The 20,938-nt window shown below is 45.8% G+C and overlaps 1 protein-coding gene across 1 annotated transcript in view; it reads left to right on the top strand.

Moving 5' to 3' along the window:
* Positions 1-20,938, top strand: part of LOC147683657 (aspartate aminotransferase, cytoplasmic-like) — a 359,755-nt gene that overhangs the window by 243,979 nt on the left and 94,838 nt on the right. Inside the window, exon 6 of the mRNA XM_086942558.1 lies at positions 14,581-14,746. Within this exon, the coding sequence (XP_086798684.1) occupies positions 14,581-14,746 (166 nt within the window). The remainder of the gene's footprint in view (positions 1-14,580; positions 14,747-20,938) is intronic.

The following is a 20,938-nucleotide window of genomic DNA, read 5'->3' as shown; positions in this document are numbered from 1 at the left end:
CATTTGTGACCAACCTCCAAAAGCCAACATTGTCATTTGATTTTGCAGCAGCTAACATTTCAGCCCAGATTGATTCTTCCCATAGTTTCCTTGCTGTTTTTTGGGCGCGCTTGTACGCCTCCCTTGCAGATTTGACTCCTTCCTTTGATTTGCTTTTGATAGCAAGCAAAAGGTGTCTCTTGGCCAACCTACATGATTGATCATACCATAGTTTTCCATGGCATCCTACTCGTACATTTTGTTGCTTTTTCCTAGGCATTTTTGACAAACAAGTTTTTAGTTCGTTGAAAAAAGCATTGTGTAGTTCGACGAAGTGATCAAAATGGTCAGGTAAAAAAGGTTGTCCAGCTATAGGTCCAAACATTGTCCCAAAGAGCTAATTTACCGATGCTAACGCCTTACCATCAGACAAAATATAGGGCCATTTTAGTGCACGTCTATTGTTATTTATGTGTACCTGCTCACACAATTTACCAGTGGCAATCTCAGTTGATGTAGTGGCTGGATTGGCAGGAATGTCACTAAACATTTGCGCATCGATATAAAGTTCTAGGGGATAGTGATCAGTTTCCTCCCTACTTGCCACTTTTAAGTCAACCAAGTAATGCCAAATGCTTAGTGAAACAAGTATGAAGTCTAGGTTACTATTGGATTTCGCAAAAGTTGGTTGTTTTGTCAAGTCGGATGGGAGGCGGCCATTGCATGCTCTTAGACCATGATCTGCAGTTAGCCTTAATAGTTGGACGGCCAGAGTAGAGCATTTAACGCAGTTTGAAGTCTCAAGCGGGGGGATTTTATACGCTTGATCTTCATCTTCAAAGACATCAATGATCCCAAGAACCGGTTCAAAATTGCAGTTTAAGTCGCCTCCCAAGATTACCGGAACTTCACCGACCACCTTTTTCAGAAAGAGATCCAGTGTTTCCAGAGTGGGTGAGACCTTGGAATGGCCAAGGGGTCAATTATAGACATCAACAATGTAACATTCATTCCCCTTTGAGGTTACAAGTTTTAAAGCCAGAATATCAGGGGATCCTGTGTCTATAGTTTTGACCCTTATTGTCAGGGTAACTTTAAGCCATATGATCAGTCCCCCTGACGGCCTCCCCCTATCGGACCGGACTGCCTCAATACCAAAGGTTTTGTATCCGATCCTGTGCGGAATATCCATTGCCCATGTTTCTTGCAATAAACAAAAGTCACTGGAGTCAACATAATCAGCCCATTCTGGGTCTTTCAAGTTTTTACCAACACCAGCAATGTTCCATGACAGAATAAGCAGCTGTGGGGTTAGTCCACTACTAGAGCAGGTGCAGTCATCAATGGGCGGCACTAGTACCAACTGATGATTTACACTACCTAGCTGTAAGTCGGCGGTTTGATTCTCTGCTTCGGTGATCACAGCCCTTACTACAATGTTAATTCCCTCATCAAGACAACCCTCATCCAGGTCATGGCATTCTGTGTTCGCTACTGAAAACCTTTCCTTATTCTGATGGTCCCACATTCTGCTGCTAATCTTGACTCCCACTCCCTTGCTATGTGATATCTTGCTTTTATTAGCTCTGGGATAAGTATTCCCATCGCCAAGTGTACAGTAGGTGTCATATAGCTTGGGGATACAGTTTGGCATAGTCTCAAGTCAGTCAACAGCATCTAAGCAACTGAACCTGTTAAAGGTGGGAATACCATTCCACATATTACGGTCAGCCTGTCTGGCCAGATTTGGTACATAACCGTGGTGCTGTTTGACAATATTCCAGTTGGACCCGTATTTTAAAGGCCTAGGTGGGGGATAAAAAAACGATAAGGGCCTAGCTTCAATGGGTGATGTGTCTCCATATGATTTCCATGTGCAAATGTAATCAGCACTATGGGGTTCCTCAAATGAAATAACTATACAATCACCCGCAATTGATTTAGCTATTGGTCCTACCCATGGTACCCTACGAGCCATAAGGATTTTACTTTTCATATGGTTTGGAATGGGTTTATTTGAATTTAACCAATAGATCACCTTGTTTTTTAGGGATTGAAAGTTCTCTTCATATTGGTTTTCCAGTTCAGGTACCCCGGTAAGAACAATTACAAAAGGGCTAGCGTCAGGGGGCAGATCTATGTACCCTCCTTTAAAGTTGTTATAAGCGTGGCCTGATTGATAGTTAGATATGTTTGGGCTGTTGGCAAAGGATCTGTCAGCCAGAGTTTTGTTAATACCAAGAGTAGTGTGAATATTGGCAGGTAAATTAGATGAGGATTTCTGCGGAACGGGAGTATTGGGGACAGAAGAATGGGTAGTGGCAACATTTGCCAACTGTGACTTTGTGCTTTGTACAGGACCCTTCGACGAGGGTTTACTAGTGGTGTTTACAGATGACGAGTTCAAAGGTATGGGATTTGATTTTATTATGGAATTTGTTACCAATTTTGTATTTGTGTTTTTTACTGCTCCCTCTTTTTGCTGCTGTACACTAGATGGATTTGTGTTCATGGGTACCACAGGGGCAGTAGTTGGTGCTTGCATAGAAATTGCAGGTATGTCACTACAGTTAAGACTTAAACTAGATAAGGTTATAACACTTTTCTCTACCTCAAGTAGCTGGTTCTCGATGCCAGTTAACCTGACTTCTAACGGCCTGAGTAGTTTCTTAAGCGTCTCCCATACCAGTTTTAAGAACTCTTCCCTTTCCCCTTCTTGTTCTACCATGGATATGGAAGTTTTCTCACCCTCATTAACAGAGTGGTCAACCATTACATCCGAGTTTAGTGCCTCTATGTTATCATTACTACTTTGTACGGTTGGAAGCGTTTGATCGGACCCATTCATAACAACAGTTGCAATAGTTGTTTGTGATGCCCCCCCTGTAATGCATTGGCTTGAAGCTACCTTTGCCTTTTTCCTAGCGTACACAGATAGATGTTTCCGTTTTCTCTTTTGTTTGGGTATTGCCTTGACAATTCCCTGGTTTTAATTCGGATCCGCTTCCCCCAACACCTTTTTATTCTCAACATTTTTAGTATCCTCAACATTCTCCATCAGTGGATCCGAAGATAGAATACTTTCAGATACGACACTGATAGATAGCTTCGAGTGGATCAAATCATGATTGGTAGAGGGAGCTGTTTCCTCAGGGATAGAATGAACCTCGGCCAGGGTGATAATTGGTGTGGGGCCAGTAGTGCGCTCAGGAGTTTTTGAGGAGGCAATGCTACCTAAAGAAGATTTTTTCCTTAATGCTAGTTCAGTAGAGAGCCTTCTTGCAGACTCTAGCTCCATGGACACTCTGTGCTGGAGTTTGGTAATCTCATTATCAATCGATAGGCTAGTTCTTGTAATGAAATCGTCCAGGGTCCCTGTAGCCTTTTTCACAGACTTAGTGGCCTTACTCCGAATTTCACGAACAGACATTATTTAGACGATAGGTAGGGGTTAGTGAAACAAAAGTAAATCTGGGTACCATACATATACAGCCAAGAGGGATGGCCCGGTCCGGTCTTACTCGGTCTAGAACGGCCTGAAACGGCCCAGTCTTTGCCCAGTCTTCGCCCGGGCTGCGTCCCGCGCTGCGGGAGTTAGAGGTTATGATATAGGGGGCGTGATGGGCAGGGGGCTGGCCAGCAGGGAGAGCGGACCGGAAGCTGGTCGTCGGTCTTGCAGGGACTTCTGGGTATTGAAGTCCCCGCACGCTCGCAGCCCCGCCGAAGCCTCACACCCGGTGCTGCCTTGCCGCCTTGATCAGTGCTCCTTCGGTGTTGAACCCCGTGACCTGCAAGGCGAGGGGTTGGCTGGCGCGCTGATGCGCTGAAGAAAGTGCTGCTATGCCTCTGTGCTTCAAACAGGGACCTCCGTGTTGCTAACGAGTAAGTGTTAATTTTAATTTGTTGGGGTCTATGTTGAAGGTAGGAAGTGAACCAATTAAGGACAGTGCCACTGAGGCTGAAGCGATTTTTGAGTGTGTTTAGTAGGGGTGGGTGGTATACTATGTCAAATGCTGTGGAAAGCTCAAGAAGGATGAGTAGGTAGGTATCACCCTTATCCAGGGCAAGGTGAATAACATAGACTATGTTGAGAAGCGCGGTTTCCGTGCTGCACCCTTTGTGGAAGCCAGATTGGAGGGGGTCAAGCAGGTTGAATGTGTCAGTGTGCTTGTCCAGTTGGAGGAGGGCACATTTTTCCAGGGCTTTGGAGAGGAGGCGGAGGTTGGAGATGGGGCAGAGATTATTAGGGTCGTTGGGGTCAGCTTTGGGATTTTTGGGGATGGGAGTGATTTGCCCGAGTTGTTGCCCGAGTTGAAGGGAGATGGGTACATTCCCAGTTGAGAGGGAGGCGTTGATGATGTTGGTCCAGTACGGGACGATGACATGTTTGAGATCTTGGATGAGTGCGGAAGGGAGAGGATCTTTGGTGTGGGTTGAAGGTTTAATTTTGGCTTAAATGTGAGGACCTCCTGTTCTGATACAGGGTGGAAATTATGCCATGAAGCGTTATTTTTAAGCGGAAGGGAAATGGGTTCTGGAGGGGAAAGAGAAGGGAGGGGGAGAGGGGGGTCAGGGAAGTGTTCAAAGGGGGAGGTGAAAGCGGTGCAGTAATCAGGGGTGGTTGATGGGTGAGCGAGGGTAGAGTATTGAGGAAGGAGCGGGCTATTTTTTCAATTTTTTCACAGAAAAAGTTGGCAATTTCTTTGCATTTGTTAGTGGAGGCAACCAGATTAAGGGGTGCCGGGTCGGTTTGGTTTCTAATAATGTTGAACAATTCTCTAGGTCTGTTATTGGCACGAGAGAGTTGAAGACAAATGAATGACGCTTTCTCTGAGAAGATGTGTTTTTGTAAGAAGCTCTCGCTGTTCTAAGGAGGGTAAGATGGAATGGGGAAGGGTGTTGTCTCCTTGTTCTTTCCGCCAGTCTCAGCGAGCGTCTTTCTTTATTAAGGTCTAGTGTGAACCAAGATTTAGAGGGGGCATTTTTTAATGTTTTAGTTTTCAAAGGGGCAATTTGGTCTAACACCTCTGTTACAGTTTTGTTGAAATGCTCCGTAAGATCATTAGAATTAGAAGTGGGGGGAGTGAGTCTAAGTTGGGATTGGAGTTGATGTTCCAGTGCGCCAGGAGGGATTTGTTTAAAGTTTCTAACTGCGATTGTAGCTTTATTTATTTTTATCGGGGCAGGAGGGGCTGGACGAGATATTGTGAACAGAATGAGATGATGGTCGGACCAGTCGATGGGGATGATGTTGGATAGGGATGTTAGATCTGGGTTGGAGAGGATTGTGTCTAGAGTAGCTCCTTTGGCGTGGGTAGGGGAGAGGCAAAGTTGCTTGAGGTCACTAATCTCAAGGAGATTATTGATGAGGCTGATTGCCGGGTCATTAGGTTCGTTCCAGTGGAGGTTGAGATCTCCTACTCTCTACTGAATGAAGCTCACACTGCTGATGTTTTACAGGACTAAGAGGGCAATGATGAAGCATTGAGATATCACTGTTCCATGAAACTCATACTGCTTAGGTCCTATCACTTTGAGAAGGCACCTCTGAGATAAACATCACACTGCTGCGGTCCTAGAATACTAACAAGACACTGGTGAAAGAAGCTCAACCTGGTTTCCTCTAGCAGTGACAGCACTCGTGGTGGGGACACTTTCTAAGGTTGCAGTGGCCTTATAAAGGACAGACAAGGAATACATATACTGCTCTAGCCATCCATCAATGAGAAAGAACTCCTGGCTAAAGTAGAGAAATGCCACATATTGTGATGGTGCAATTGCACTGACAAGACATCCTTGTGCGAAGCTATTATTGTGGCTTGTATTTTGAGAAGGCACTACTTAGATTAGATTAAAGCTTATAAAGCTCTTGGTTACGCCAACGGTTTGTCCCTGCACTGACACATCTCAGCCTAACAACAGAGCCATATCCCCCACAGAAAAACCCATGGTCCCAGCATAGACGGTCTATCCTCAGCAACAGCGCTTAACACCAGTCGTCCGGTAATGACTGAAAGAACCAAGTCTTAAGTTTTCTGTGAAACATCGCTTCAGACGGATGCATCCTCAATTCTATTGTTCCAAGCTTTGGCTGCTAAAAAGCTAAAGGATCTGCCTCCCAAATGTGCTTTTTGAACTTTTGGCACTACCAACTTAGCAGTTCCCACGGACCTGAGATTCTGGGTAGGTCTGTAGGAGGTGAGTAGAGGGCACAGAAACCTAAGCCCTTTCTCATTATAAATCCTGTGGCAGAAACATAGAACTTTAATCGTGGCTGTTGCCTGTGCTGGTAACCAATGTAGCTCCCTTAAGGCAGCTCCCACTGTGGTGTGCCTTGCAATGTTCAGTATCATTCGGGCTGCTGTATTTTGGGCCTTCTGTAGAATATTCAAATTGCTTTTTGTAGCCCCTAAATAGAGGTTGTTACAATAATCCAGAAGAGATGTAACCAGGGTCGGCACAATGGTCTTTATGGCATCTAATGGTAGAATATCTAAGATTTTGCGTAGCATTCTTAGAATGTCAAAACATGTGCCTGCCAAAGCTGATATTTCACCTGTAAATGATAAGGTGTCGTCAAATCAGACTTCCAAATTTGTACTCTTTGGTTTGGGAGTCGGGGTTGGTTCTAGTTATTCCGGCCACCACATGTGGGACCTGTTGGAGGGTTGTTTGCCAATTACCATGACCTCCGTTTTGCCTGCATTTAATTGCAGGCAGCTGAGCTTCATTCAGGCAGGCATTGAATTTTGGCGCTGCCTCTACATCCTTTTGCTCTAATGTGACAATCAGCTGAGTGTCATCAGCATATGACACCAGTTTCACTGCATGTTTCAATACAATATCCGCCAGTGGGCGCTTATACACATTAAATAATGTTGGACTGAGGGCAGAACCCTGTGGTACCCCTTGAGACAGAGGACATATTTCAGACTCAAAGGGACGTTGTAAAACCTGAAAGGTTCTGTTCCATAGGAAGTGTTTGATCCATTCCCATGTGTTCCCTCTGACACTGGCCTCTCAGAGCCGCTCCAAGAGAAAGCATTGGGAGACAGTATTGAACGCTGCATTCAAATCCAGCAATATCAGTGCCGCCATCCTTCCCTCATCTGCTGCTATTTTTAGCACCTCTGAAGCCAGGAGTAAGGCTCACAGTGCTGTGAAGTGCTCTAAAGCTAGATTGAGTTTCATGGAGTACCTGGTTTTCCTCCATGAACTAACAGGCATATGCATCAAAGTAAATACCGGGAGCAAATGGGCAGATTCTCAGAATCTGCCCCTTTGTTCCCGGTATTCTTGCATTTGGGATGCATCATCCCAAATGCAAAAATCGCAATTTAAGGAATCTCTGAATTGAGATTCCTTAAATTGCGATTGCATTTAAGGAATCCCAAATTGAGATTCCTTAAATGCAATGCATGAAAGTAAAAAAAATAGCGAATTCGCTAATAGGGGGAGCAAATTACCATGAAGTTGGACTTCATGGTAATTTGCTAAAACTTTGAAAAAAGCACTTTTGTGCATTTTTCAAAGTTTCATGTTGCGCACACACATGCCCTTAGGGCATGTGTGTGTGCAACATATGTGCATAGATCAATTTCAGGGGTGCAACAGGGTGTCACTTTGACACCCTTGAAATTGCATGAGCAATTTGCGAGTACCTACTGGTACTTGCAACTTGCTCATGCAATCTCCAATACATTCCTATGGGCCTGCAGGCCCATAGGAATGAATGGGACAGCATTCCTTAATCGCGAGTAGCAATTTGCGAGTAGCAATTAAGGAAAGTTTAGGAATCGCTATTTTAATAGCGATTCCTACATGCATAGGCTTTTGCTATTCCTAAATAGCGATTCCTTAAAAATCGCTATTTAGGAATAGCAAAAGGCTACATTGATGCCTCTGCCAGTTAGTTAGGTAGTAAAGAATTTCTCATAGAATGGAAGCAGAGATACTGGTCTCAGATTTTCTGTGCAGAATCTTAAGATGTTTTTTTTTACTAATGGCACCACCATTGCGTGTTTCCAGTTATTTGGAACCTGCCCAAAAGTCGAAGGACATATTCAGCAAGTTTGTGAGCACTGGTGCAATAGCTTCCCTCCCTCGCAATAGCATATTTGGAGGGCTAGCATCCATGGGAGAACCCGATTTGACTACTGACATGAGTTGGAGTACGTCCCTTTCTACTGGTGGATGGAAAATAAAACTTCCATCACCCATTTAAAAAATTTTTGGGTGGAGCTAAGACATAGTGTCTGCTGGTTTTAGGGAAGGTGGCCTATATTTTCTCAATTTGTCCAAGAAAGAAACTTGCTACTTTATTATAGCAATCTGCAGATGCTGGCAGTACTGTTGTGGCGCGCTCTAAGGAGGTAAGTTGTTTGATGATAATGAAGATGTTTTTGGGGTGTTTTTAGCAGAATCAATTTTCTCTATATAGAACTCCCTGCGCGTTCTTCTAATTTGTTTGTGATAAGACTTAGGCGCCTCAAGATATTTTAGCTTCTTCTCGGTCTGATAGTTCGCCCTCCAGCAGCGTTCAAGGCGTTTACATTCTTTTTTTACCAGTACTAATTCCTCTGAGAACCATTCCGCTGAAGGACTTAAGCGGGCACTCTTGCAGGGTTTCAGAGTGTTAAAGAATCCATTGCCTCCTTAATCCAGCAGGAGACTTATTTATCTGCCCTCTGGGCGTCGGCCGATAATTCTAATGCAGTTGAGGCCAGTTTGCCCCTAAAGGCTTCAAGAGAGAGTAGGGCCCATTTCCGAGTCATTATGGACTCTTACTGTTGCCTCAACTTACCAGAGACCTTTATAGTGTTCTCAATCCAAAATTAGAGGATTGAGTGGTCAGACCAGATTATAGGCAAAGGTGGCAGAGCTTCCACTTGAGTACTATTTAAAAAGATATTATCTAAGTTATGGCCCTTAATGTGCGTAGGGGTATGGACTAACTGTTCTAAACCCAAGGCATGTAGTCCCATTGTCATCTCGCCGATTTCTCGGTTTTCCTTGTTATCCAAGTTAAAATTCAAATGAAGTTTGAATAGCGGATGGCACAAGTGGGCACTGTTTCGACCAATTCATTGATAAATGCTCTAGCCGGGCTCGGAGGTCTGTAAATAAAGAGACCCGCAACTGACCAATCGCTGTTAAGAGACATATTAAAAAATGCTGCTTCATATCCAGACTGTAGCAGTTTAACCATTTTTACCTGGTACTCCTTTTAAAAAATCACTGCTAGCCCCCCTCCCCCCGCCCTGGCTCTGTCGCCCCTCAGAGTAGCATATCCTCCAGCAATGCTTCCAGAATATCTGGTGCTGATTATTCATGGAGCCAAGTTTCTACAAAAAATAACCCTGCTTGTTTTTGATTTATTAATAGGTCACAAATATCATGGCTATGTTTACTAAGAGACCTACAGTTCAGAGATAGGCAAAGTACAGGGTCATTGACAGACTCCAGAACCCCCTCCCTTTTCCCTCCCTCTGTAACTGCCTTAGCCAAAAAATTGCATTTCCTACAACCTTTCAATCGTGAACCTACTGTAATGGAGTGAAGGCAATCTTTGTCGACTGTGTTCCTTAGAGCCAAAATCTCTGCTGATGAGTAGCACACTGGGTTACTTTCAAAACAAGCAGGGGTCCTGGCCCCTGGTGCCGTCCAGGTGCAGACGGGCTTGCCTTTGGTGCACCTTTGGCATGCCAGCGGTGGGGCCGCTGCGCGCGTCTGCACGTTCTCGCTTTATCATGCCTTAAGTAGTGTTAAGGCTGGGAGCACTAGACTGCCCCACCAACACACGCACACTGTGATTGAAGTGAGGCAGGACCTGAGGATACGTCACAACGCCCACTGCTCAAATGGCACAAGCCGCAGCAGACCAGGGCACGAGTATCCTCAGGCTGAGATTGCCATGAAATGAAGAGCAGAGCATGCAGTAAGTGACCCCACCTTTCAGGTCATAAATACTAATGTGCTTCCAACAAAAGCATTTTTAAAAAGTATTTCTAAAAAGCCAGAATCAGAATCATACACTTAAAAAGCCATAAAGAATACGAAGACACACATGCAATGCAGTAGAGTTACTGATGTCCGCTGCATGCCCGCTTTAGCATGCCTTAAGTAGTGTGTAGGCTGGGAGCACTAGACCGCCCCACCACCACACGCACGCTGTGACCGGAAGTGAGACAGTGCCTGTGGATACGTCGCAACGCCCACCGCTCAAACGGCACATGCTGCGGCGGACCGGGGCAGGAGTATCCTCAGGCTGAGAGAGCCATGAAATGAAGAGTAGAGCATGCAGTAAGTGACCCCACCTTTCAGGCCAGGAATAGAAATGTGCTTCCAACAAAAGTATTTGTAAAAAGTATTTCTAAAAAGCCAGATTCAGAATCATACACTTAAATAGGTTTAAAGAATACCAAGGCACACATGCAAGGAAGTAGACTTACTGGTGCTTAATGGAATGGGAAGCCTCTATGACTCAAAATGACTTGCTTTTCCCTTCTTAGCAGCCATAAAATATTTATAATACATCACTTGTGGCCTGTGCCACAGTGTGGTGTGGCTGCACACATGCTTCTCCTGCCTCTGGTACTATTTGGGAGCTAGCACAAATGTATTGTGGTTCATGTACAGGTCTTTCTGGACAGTTTTATCATGACCTTTCCCTCAGTCTGAAGGATGGTGCTTGACATGAACCTGTTTTTCGGTCTACAGTGGTTGTGCTTTGGAGATGGTTCTAGCTTAGGGCTTTATGGAGCTGTCTGGGAATGAAAAGTGGAGATCCGGTACCTATCTCTCGACTTTAACCAGCCTTATTTATTTGTTTAAATCACTTCACTTGACATTGAGTCGGCCATAGCACCACACTTTAGGTGATGTTTTTTGAGTTGTTGTCTGAATCTTCCTGATCGTGGTGATGCAAATTAAAGCACTGACACTGATACCTCTCTGTCATTGTGGTCAAGTTATGGGTGCAGTTGATTACCAAACTCTGCCTCCCACTTACATCAAGTTATGAGAGTGGTCACAGATGTTCTATCTGGATATAGCTGAGCTCAGTTTGAAGAGTTAACAGTTACTTCTTATTAGGCACCTATGTGCCAGTTAGATGAGAGCAGCTTGCACTAAATTGCTTTTTCCCCATACTCGCTAGCTTTTTATTTTAAGAATTACTTTGGTGTTTTAAAAATCAATCAATCAATCAATCAATCAGGACATTTGTAAAGCGCACTACTCACCAGTGAGGGTCTCAAGTTGTTGGGGGAGGGGGGAATGGCTGCTGCTACTGCTCGAATAGCCAGGTCTTGAGTAGCCTCCTGAACGTTAGTAGGTCCTGGGTCTGCCGAAGGAGGATGGGGAGGGTGTTCCAGGTCTTAGCGTCGAGGTGGGAGAACGATCTGCCACTGGTGGTCTCTCTTTGGATGCGGGGGACGGTGGCGAGGGCGAAATCGGCAGAGCAGAGCTGGCGGTTGGGTGTATAGAAGGTGAGTCGTTGGTTGAGGTGTGCCGGACCGGTGTTGTTGAGTGCCTTTTGTGCGTGGGTGAGGAGCTTGAAGGTGATCCTTTTATTGACGGAAAGCCAGTGCAGGTCTCTCACGTGGGGTGTGATGTGGCTGTGTTGAGGGATGTCAAGGATCAGGCATACAGAGGTGTTCTGTATCCATTGGAGTTGTTTCAGGAGTTTGGCCCGGGCTCCTGCATAGAGGGCATTTCCGTAGTCCAGCTTGAAACTGACGAGAGCCTGGGTGACCGTTCTTCTCGTTTTGGTGGGGATCCATATGTAGTTCTTGCGGAGCATGCGGAGGGTGTTAAAGCAGGAGGAGGAGACGGCACTGACTTGCTTTGTCATGGAGAGTGTTGAATCGAGGATGAACCCCAGGTTGCCAGCGTGGTCGGTGGGTGTCGGTGCTGCTCCCAGTGCAGTCGGCCACCAGAAGTCGTCACAGGGGGGGGTAAACAATTGATTTTACCAAATCAGATTGCCTCATTAGCTCCTTGGAGGGAACCAATATAAGCTAATCTGAGAACTGCAGATCAATCAGAACAATGCCTTTTATTTGTTGTAGGTGGGGCTACAAGAGCTATCGGCAAATGACTGAAGAAGAGCAGATTCGCAGCAGAGACATTTAGGTGAAAGCCACTTGCACTAAATTGCTTTTTGCACATACTTGCTAGCTTTTTACTTAAAGAACTTTTTAATAATTTGGTGTTTTAAAAACTGTTGTGTGTTTAACGTTTGTCTTTGACAAATCAGTTTACCACATTAACTCCTTGGAGGAACCAATCTAAACTAATCTGAGAACCGTGGTCCAATAAGAACACTGCCCTTTATTTGTTGTATGCCAAAAGAACAATTGATGGACAAAATGCAGAACAATGTCATACATTCACCCCAGTACAGAGATCTGGGCCTAAATCCATCGTTTTTTTGCTCACTATGCCATTCCGAAGTGCACCAGGTATGCCCAGACGTGGGTCCTGGGCTCACTGTGCTACTGGACTCAAGCTATCCTGGCTGAAGAAGGATGAAACCACGAAACCAGTCCTAGGATGCTTGTTTTCGGTCCAGGGAAGACCGTGCTTGGCAGTTCGGGCTGGACTGTTCCCAAGAGGCACATGGTCAAGACTGATTTGCATATGGCCAGGTCTAAACTGGGGTGGCATAATGAGCAAAATAATGATGAATTTAACCCACATCTCTTGACTGGGGGTCAAATTTTTTATTTGTTCTGCATTCCGTCTATCAATTGGGTGCCTTTTGCTTTCATTTGTTGTAGGCAGGGCTACTAGATCTATTTGCCACAAATGACCAAAGCAGAGAAGATGAACCCTCTGGGTGCGATGATGGTGGCCACAGGCAAGCCCTTCTTCACCTGTCTGACTGGGGCCAGGGGCTAGCCACTATAACCTAAATACCCATAACCTCACTTATTCATCTGGCGACATTAAAAACCTTCACACAATAGAGTATAAAATTGGCCCCTCTGTCCTGCAAAAATTAGATAAATTAGGAATCTTAAAAAGCATTGCCACAGCACCCGAACTCACAGAAACCAAATAACTTGCGCCGCCCATTAAAACCACCAACATCAGCCTCAGCACCCGTGGTACCAAAACTAATCAATTAACATTTTTCTACCGAAATACTCGATTTATGGTGAAACATCAAATAGAGATCTACAACCTACTAGACAGTGGAGCTCCGGACATTCTACTACTCTACTTGGCTCACTGGTGAGTCTACTCCTAACATCCTTGCTGCCCTGACCAACAATTATTACATCCTGTATACCACCGACCTGCTGGTAAAACATGTGGTACCATATCCCCAGTAATAAACTATCCAACCTTACAGTTTGCCCAAGTGCATGGTCCGACCATAGTTCCATTAAATTCTCAATGACAGAATTGCTCCCCCAAAAACTTCCCCTCTCCCAAAAACACTCTCTAGGAGCTAGTCACAGGTCGATCTGAGTATATTCTGCAACTAAATAACACAACTGTACCTCGGCACTCTCCAAAATTTATATCACTATTTTTAATAGTGTAACCAGTTTATGATTCAAAAAACAATATGACCACTCACAGGAAACTAGTACAAGAAATACATTCTGCAAAATTCTTTTTAATAACGAATTACAATGTTTCATTCAAGTTGTGATAACCCAATATTCAAGATACAATCCAAAACAAAGACCTATATTGTTTTACAAGAGTGTTAATATTGGTAGTAGTCCCACGGAGGTCCTATTCATAAAACCTCCCTGTTGGCAACGATGGAAACAGCCGACACGTGTTTCGTTACGATTTGTAACTTCTTCAAGACTTATACGTTCAAACCTGTTGATCCAAAAGATTTGGATTGTCCAATACGTAAACATTTCGCTGTTTAAGAAACAGAACTGGGAGACCATTTGGATTATGTCAATCTCTAGCCAGTCATAGGAAATGTCCCCAATAAGAAAAGTAGATTAAGGAAGAAGTATCCAGCATTTATCTTCCCACAAATAGGTACGTACTCTAATATGTGTGTCCCCCACTTTATGAAGGTGGCCAGTGTATTTCAGAGCAAAATCAGCAAATAGATTCGTAGTGAAGGTCTTGTCAGTGGAGTGAAAAAACGAGGGCTCTGATATGCCCCTCTATTCCCAGCGCAATCGCCATATTTCGTCTTTGTGTCTACAGTCAGGCAAAGATTATTGTACCATTAACTTGAGTGGCACCAATACTGCTGAAAACCTGGCTATTCATTCAAGCATATAACTAAACCCTTGCCTGCAGCACTCTTACCGTACTGGTCCCATTTCAGCGCTATGAAACAGACTTACAAATATTGCTAACATAACATATGTGCTTGACCCAGGGGCAAAGCACATATATGAGAGTGTTGACCTGACAACAAAGTGCTTTGTATGCAGTAAGTATCACTTCTGCCCCTCACACGTGCACTTTTTCTGTGTAATGTTGTATACACTGAAAGCCTAAGATCACAAACATTGCAGACTATTGTAATTTTTGTATATGGTTTCCGAATTACAGTGACCCACACATTACCTCTCATATACACTAACCATGCCCTTTGTAATTTCTTTGCAGATGCTAGAGTTGGTAACCTTATCATCGTAACAAAGCAAAAGGAAGCCGTCCTAAGCATTCGTTCACAGCTGGAGAAGCTTGTAAGGGGGGCATGGGGAAGCCCACCTGCCCTTGGAGCGCGGATTGTAGCCACCATTCTGAATAACCCCACTCTTTATGCTGAATGGTGAGCAAATTACTTAAATGAATATTGTGGTCGTTTAAGCGGAATATTGGCCAGTGGACCAAATTATTTCATCTTGTGCTCATGAACCGGCAGATAAAACTCCTACAATATCTAGCAGCAGTGACATCGTAAAGTCATATTCTGTATTTTTTCCTTAACCTCATAGCTGCTATTAAACATTCCTCCCCAGTGCTGCGCTGTCCATTAGAACTAGTGCTGAATGGACATTCAATGGTCGTGCGCAGCACTGGGGAGGTAGTGCTGCCGTCTGCCAATGCACCGAGGCAGCACTTAAGGGGTTAAAAAAATGTAATTGGACAAAGGTGGAGTTTTAGCATTTTCTGTTGACCATAAATGGAGGAAAACATTCAAGGATTTAGCAAAAGTCTAAAGATGTCAATTTTCAATCCGTTCCAGCAAAATATAACAGATTAATGGCTCATCACATCAACTATCAAAACCCCTTGTGCTTACGGCACCAACAATACTAGAATGCTACAGCAGCCCTTGCCGGTATGGCACATTCTATAAAAAATCCTCCAGACGTCACCTGGTTGGTTGCACTGAAGGGATAACAGTAACATTTAATTGTCCTTCTTTTTGATGTATTTTGCCCCACACTCTAAAAAGGAGTAACCAAACAGCACAACCGATTTGACCCTCTGCCCTTTGCCTTTCCTTATTCCACACAGCACTGGTGCTACCTCTCTCTACATGACTCCTGTACTGTGTCACCCCCATTGTTCCAAAAATACCTCTATCTTTCCTTCTACTGTTTTTACGTGGTGGGCTAAAACTATAAAACATAGTAGTTTCCATAATTTTTTTAATTAAAGGGTACGTCTAATTCTTTCAGTCTGCTTGGGACAGATAACCTTGACCAAAGCCTGATTTAGACAGAAAATACTCCTAGTGTACCTACTGGGTGCCCTTTCATAGCAACTACAGCCAAAGGGTGAAAGCGCTACTGACCATAAGAGTTTATTTCTCTTCATTTAGTGCTGCTCTGGGCGAAGGAGTGTATTCTGGGTTGGTGGAGGTAAGGAGGAGCCGAGTTAGAATCATTTCAGGAAGCTTGATGTCGCTTAAAAACTTTTGTGGCTGATCCGAACATGTAAAGAAATGTCTACTCTTCTGTCCATGTATTGATATTACAACCTTGCCAGTGCCTGCCTGTGTCTCACACAGAGTGACATGGGGGGGTTCAAGTACAGTTTGGATTATCATGCATAAACCCTCCCAGCTCCCGCTGTTTTCTCTGGCTGGGCTTTCAAAGGATCACATGAGCTAGGGAACTTGTTGATTAAGTCCCTAATCACCCCTCCTTCTTGTGAGGTATTTTCTGGGGTGCCAGTTAGATATTTGTCCTGTTCCTACCTCTGACCTTGCTCTTTTGTGGCGCTAGCACAACACATTGTTCGAGGCATGTATGGCTGTAGATACACATGCTCTGCATACTTCCACCATCTAGTGTTGGGTCCGGATGTGTGCAAGTCTTTTTTCTTCGAAGAAGTCTTTCATGTCACAAGACAAAGTGACTTCGCCTCGGATTCGAACGTGTTTTGTGGTGCTCCGGTTCAAGACTGTCTCCGGCTCCTTTCGGTTCACTGTTTGTGAGAAGTTGGCCTGATATGTAGTGTTTCCAATTCTGGAACCACTTGGTATCAGTCCAAACAAACCCCAAAGATGTCTGGTTGTAAGTCAACCTTGTTAGACAAGCTATCCTAGTGGTAGCATGGACTAAGCAGCCTTAAAGGCTAAACTTAAGAGGTCGTGTTAAGCGAGCTGTTTTACCACATACAATCCTGTAATCAAATGAAAGGACACCACACAAGTATATATTGTAAAAATATATGTATTTATTTCTAAATTACTCTCCAGTACTCTTTATGAGGAAAGGGGCACAAGCGTTAAATCAAAAGCACAGTATAACATACAAAGTTGCACAATTTTGGATAAGGGCCGGTGGCCACTTAAACCATATACTAAAAAAATGGTATAAGAGATACCAATCGAACAGTGGTTAGGCCTAGGGCCTAGAGATTCGCTGGGAGCAGTCAGGACTAGCAATGCTGAAGTCGGGAGTAGCCCACAGGATGCGGGTGCAGCACGGAAAGTGCGGCTTGCACCAATGCAATGTCAATGGTGCGTAAAAGTTACACAAAGTGAATTAAAAGAGACTTCCGCTGAACCTAGAGGAACAAAACTTTAGACACAGACCCTAGAGGTGTGTACCAGTGTAGGAACACCGGCGTTGCAATGTTACCTCACCCACAGGCCGTGGGTGCACAGGGTCGAAGTGGCGTCGGGTTTTAACACGCAGGCTCTTGGTGCTTGGAGCTGTTGAAGCTGCAGGGGATGTGAAGCAGAAGTGTCCGGTGCGATCAAAGGTGGATCGAAGTAGAAAAGTACCTGAAAGCAGAGGGGACAGAGTCTGGGTCACTCAGCAGTGACCAGGGTGGAACCAGGACGGAACCAGGCAATGTCGGGCGCAATCAGGTGGTTGTCGATAGGCTTCTCTCCGCTGTCACGTGGGCTCTGGGCCATCTGCGACGTCCAGGAGCAGGTCACGATCTGTCCCACGTAGGCTCTCGCCGTCAGCACCGTCGGCTTCAAGATTGCAGCAAACACAACTTGGCAAAAGCAATCCACGCGGAACCGGGAGATTGCTTATCACTCGAACCAGGAGGGTCAGAGTGGGGGCTCCTTTTTACAGGAGCTGGTGCAGATCTGGAGCAACCAGAAAAGCGAGTCGTATTCAAGTTTTCGTCGGCACAGGGGCCACAAGCCAGCTGGCAAGTGACCGGGCCAACGCGTCGAGCCAACACAAGCAGAAGGGCCCCACGCAGCACTCGTCGAGTGTGGAGGGCGTAGCTTTGGTGCAAGTGGAGCTCGGGGTTGGGGCTTCTCAAACCCCGGTGTACAGCTTCGAGGGTCACTCGTGGGCTGCACGGTCAGCGTCTCGTGGCCTTTTCAAGATGGCGTGCCCCACGCTTCTGGTCGCCTCCACTGGTCTCAGCTCAGCAGGGACTGTGGATCGGGCAGGGAGAAGGCAGGCAAGCTTGATCTCGTCGATCTCTGTCGCTCGAGTTCCGGCGGGAACTGCAGCAAAGCAAGGGTCGAGGGCTGGATGTTGCCTGTTTGCACAGGGTGGTCACTCCTTGACCACAAGGGAGATTCTTCAGTCTTCTATGTTGAGTAGAAAGTCGAAGGGTCCAGAATTCGTTTCTTATGTTTCTTCAGGATGATCTGAGTTGCATTGGCACTGCTCCCACTCTTATTCGAATCTGGTGGGCTGGACATCCTGCTAGGTCCCCTCCTATGGGTGGGACCCAGGAAGGGGGTGGTTACACCCCTTTCCTTTGATCCAGGCCGCGCTGGGACGGGGGCTGGAAGGCCCCAGAACCGGTTTGGCCGGATTATGCAAGGGGCAGCCTTGTGCTCCCCAGGCAGTGTCTGGTTTCTTTGAAACCTCCCTACTACAATCCACTATCTCCTGTCTGGGGTGGTTAGACACCGCCCTGCGACAGGAAACCCTTTGTCCAGGCCACCATATGCTGAGTTTCGGTCAGCAGCAGGAGGCCAGACCCGTGTCTGTGGCAGGGGCATCCATTTTGTGGATCTGAGGCTCATTTTAAATCAACCACGTTTCAGTAAAGTAACATGTCCTATCCCTCTAGAAGGGTGGAATGCTACCCCCGTCGCCAGAACTGGCGAGGGGGTAGTATTCCAAATCGTATGACACCTTACACGACATGTTTTGATAAAGGCAAACCAAAGTTGCTATATAACCGCGAGGATTATAAGGCGCTTAAGAGTATATGGTATGGCATTATCCCGGATCAGCTTAGGGAGTTGTTCCCGACAGCTGCAGACAGGCTCAGCTCATGCCAGAGTTCCATCTCACATAAAACCACGCACTCTGCCTCCAGGATTGATGAGGCCTTCCATAGTAGTGGCTTACAGGCTATATATGTGTCCAGATATAGGTTTAGATATAGGTATACTATATCTAAGCAAGGGGTGATTACACCCACTTGCCCCAGCTGAGTGATCAGCCAGTTGTGTCAATTTAAGAACCAGCCAGGGGTGGCAAAAGCTATGCTTCAGCCCCTGGTAGGCCTTGGTGGCACCTATGCCCTGAGCACCTATAGTGCATGGTACAGGGGCTGACAAGGAGTCCATTTCCAATTGTGGTATGTACCTATAGCACATGTGTTTCAAATTTAGAGAGAGAACAGCAGGCTGGGGGTCTGATTAGCAGGCCCACAGCCTCAGTAAGTCGAAAACCAGTGAAGCAAAAAGCAAAAATTGGGGTGACCATAGGATAGCAGACCCTACTCTCCTACACTGTTAATTACCACCCACGTCTGTATTATGTTGGTCGTGTTTTCCATTGTCATGTCCTGAAAACCAGAGAACTTTAACCCCTTGATTCGACATGCTCCCATTGCGGCCTTCGGGCCTCACCTGTTCGGTGCCACACAAAGTACCCGAGAACCGACCTCCATCAGATTTGCAACTTATATCTGTCTTTGAACCATCAGGAAGCGGACTGTGAAGCGTGTTGATCCTTTGTTCGAAAAAGACATTGCAGGACCATTGGGCTCATTGCAGAGAGATGATGATGATGATGATTAAAGCCTTATATAGCGCAACTTAGCCCGTAGGCTTCAAGGCGCTGATGATGGAAAAGTCTCTGTGGAGGGGAGGAAGCGTGCCGACTAGCAATATAATTCACTGAAGAGCTAGGTCTTTAGGGCCTTTCGGAAAAGGAGATAGGATGATTGAGCCTTAAGCTCCACTGGAAGGGAGTTCCAAATCCTTGGAACGAGGGAGGAGAAGGCCCTCCCTCCCCACCTTGCTTTAGTACTTCTGGGAATAACAAGGATGTTTTTATTCGCTGAGCGACGGGCCCTGCCGGGGATGTGACGGGACACCAGAAAACAGATATCTTCTGCCCCAAGTCCATGCAGAGCACAGTGAGTAAGGCACAAGGCCTTAAATTCAATCCTTGCTTGCATGAGGAGCCAGTGCAAATTTTTCCTGAAGGAGAAGCCTGATGACCGCCTCGGAGCGCAGAGTGATCGAGGAGATACCCGACATCTTCGGTCAAGGTGTCGAGCAGGAAGGGAAAAAGCTTCATGAGTCCCCAGCATCTGAGGAAGGGGCATTTTCCATCAACTCTGAATCGGGCTTCGCTTCTGTCTCTGACCTCAACACTGGTCTCCAGATTCACCATCTTCCTTTGGGCCAGCGTACATTGAGTACCCATGTCCCTGTTCTACCTCCCAAAAAGCATTTAGTTTTGACTGACTTTTCAGCTACTGGGCCACCACTGCCAGTGGGCCATGGTAAGCACTGACCATCTGCTATGGATGCCCGCCCTCAGGATCAGCGCCAAAAGCCGAGCCGAAACAGATGGCTCCTGCACCAAGCCTATTGAACTTGACACTGAGCTGACCACCTACCTCTTCGGTTCCAAGCGCTGTGTTCCCAGCCCCTTCAGCTCCGAGCACCTCGGATCGGAAAAAGAAAAGTGCTTCGGTACCCAAACCTTAAGGTTTGACATCCAAGTTGCCTGCAGTACCAATCCTCCAAATCATAAGGTAGCGGCTCGTTTCTAAGCAGAAAAATCTCCATATACAGCCTCGCACAGGCTGTATTTTTGCTCAGTCTTTGCACTCAGTGTCCAAGGCACCAGCTCTCCTTTGCAGAGGCCCTAGATGTACCTATGCCTGTTAAAAATTAGGTCATTGAAATCAGCCCTTTGCATCCTCCTCTTCCTCCTTCTCCACCACCTCAATCACCACCTCCACCATCTTCTCCATCATCTTCACCATCTTCACCCCCACCTCCACCCTCTTCACCACCACCTCCACCCTCTTCACCACCACCACCTTTGCCTTCATCACAGCATTCACATGGTGAACCAGATGTCTTCACACCACAAGGGTCTTCACAGTCTCCCACCGATGATCAGGGGGGGAGGAGAGGATTCCCCAGGTGATACAGTCCTAGATCTCTACCAAGCCAGACCATCACCCCCTGATGATTCTTCATCCTTTCAAGACCTCATCATTATGGCAGCATCATATCACCAGGTTTCCCTGCACAAAGACCCTGTTGCTGATGATTTCCTTTTTTAAACAGTATCCATTGTGCATAGATCTTGTCAATACCTTCCTATGC

Source organism: Lissotriton vulgaris, chromosome 11 (assembly GCF_964263255.1).
Source record: "Lissotriton vulgaris chromosome 11, aLisVul1.2, whole genome shotgun sequence".
Classification (NCBI taxonomy): Eukaryota; Metazoa; Chordata; class Amphibia; order Caudata; family Salamandridae; genus Lissotriton; species Lissotriton vulgaris.
The sequence above is the reverse complement of the archived record's forward strand: the minus strand, read 5'-3'. Positions and strand labels throughout refer to the sequence as shown.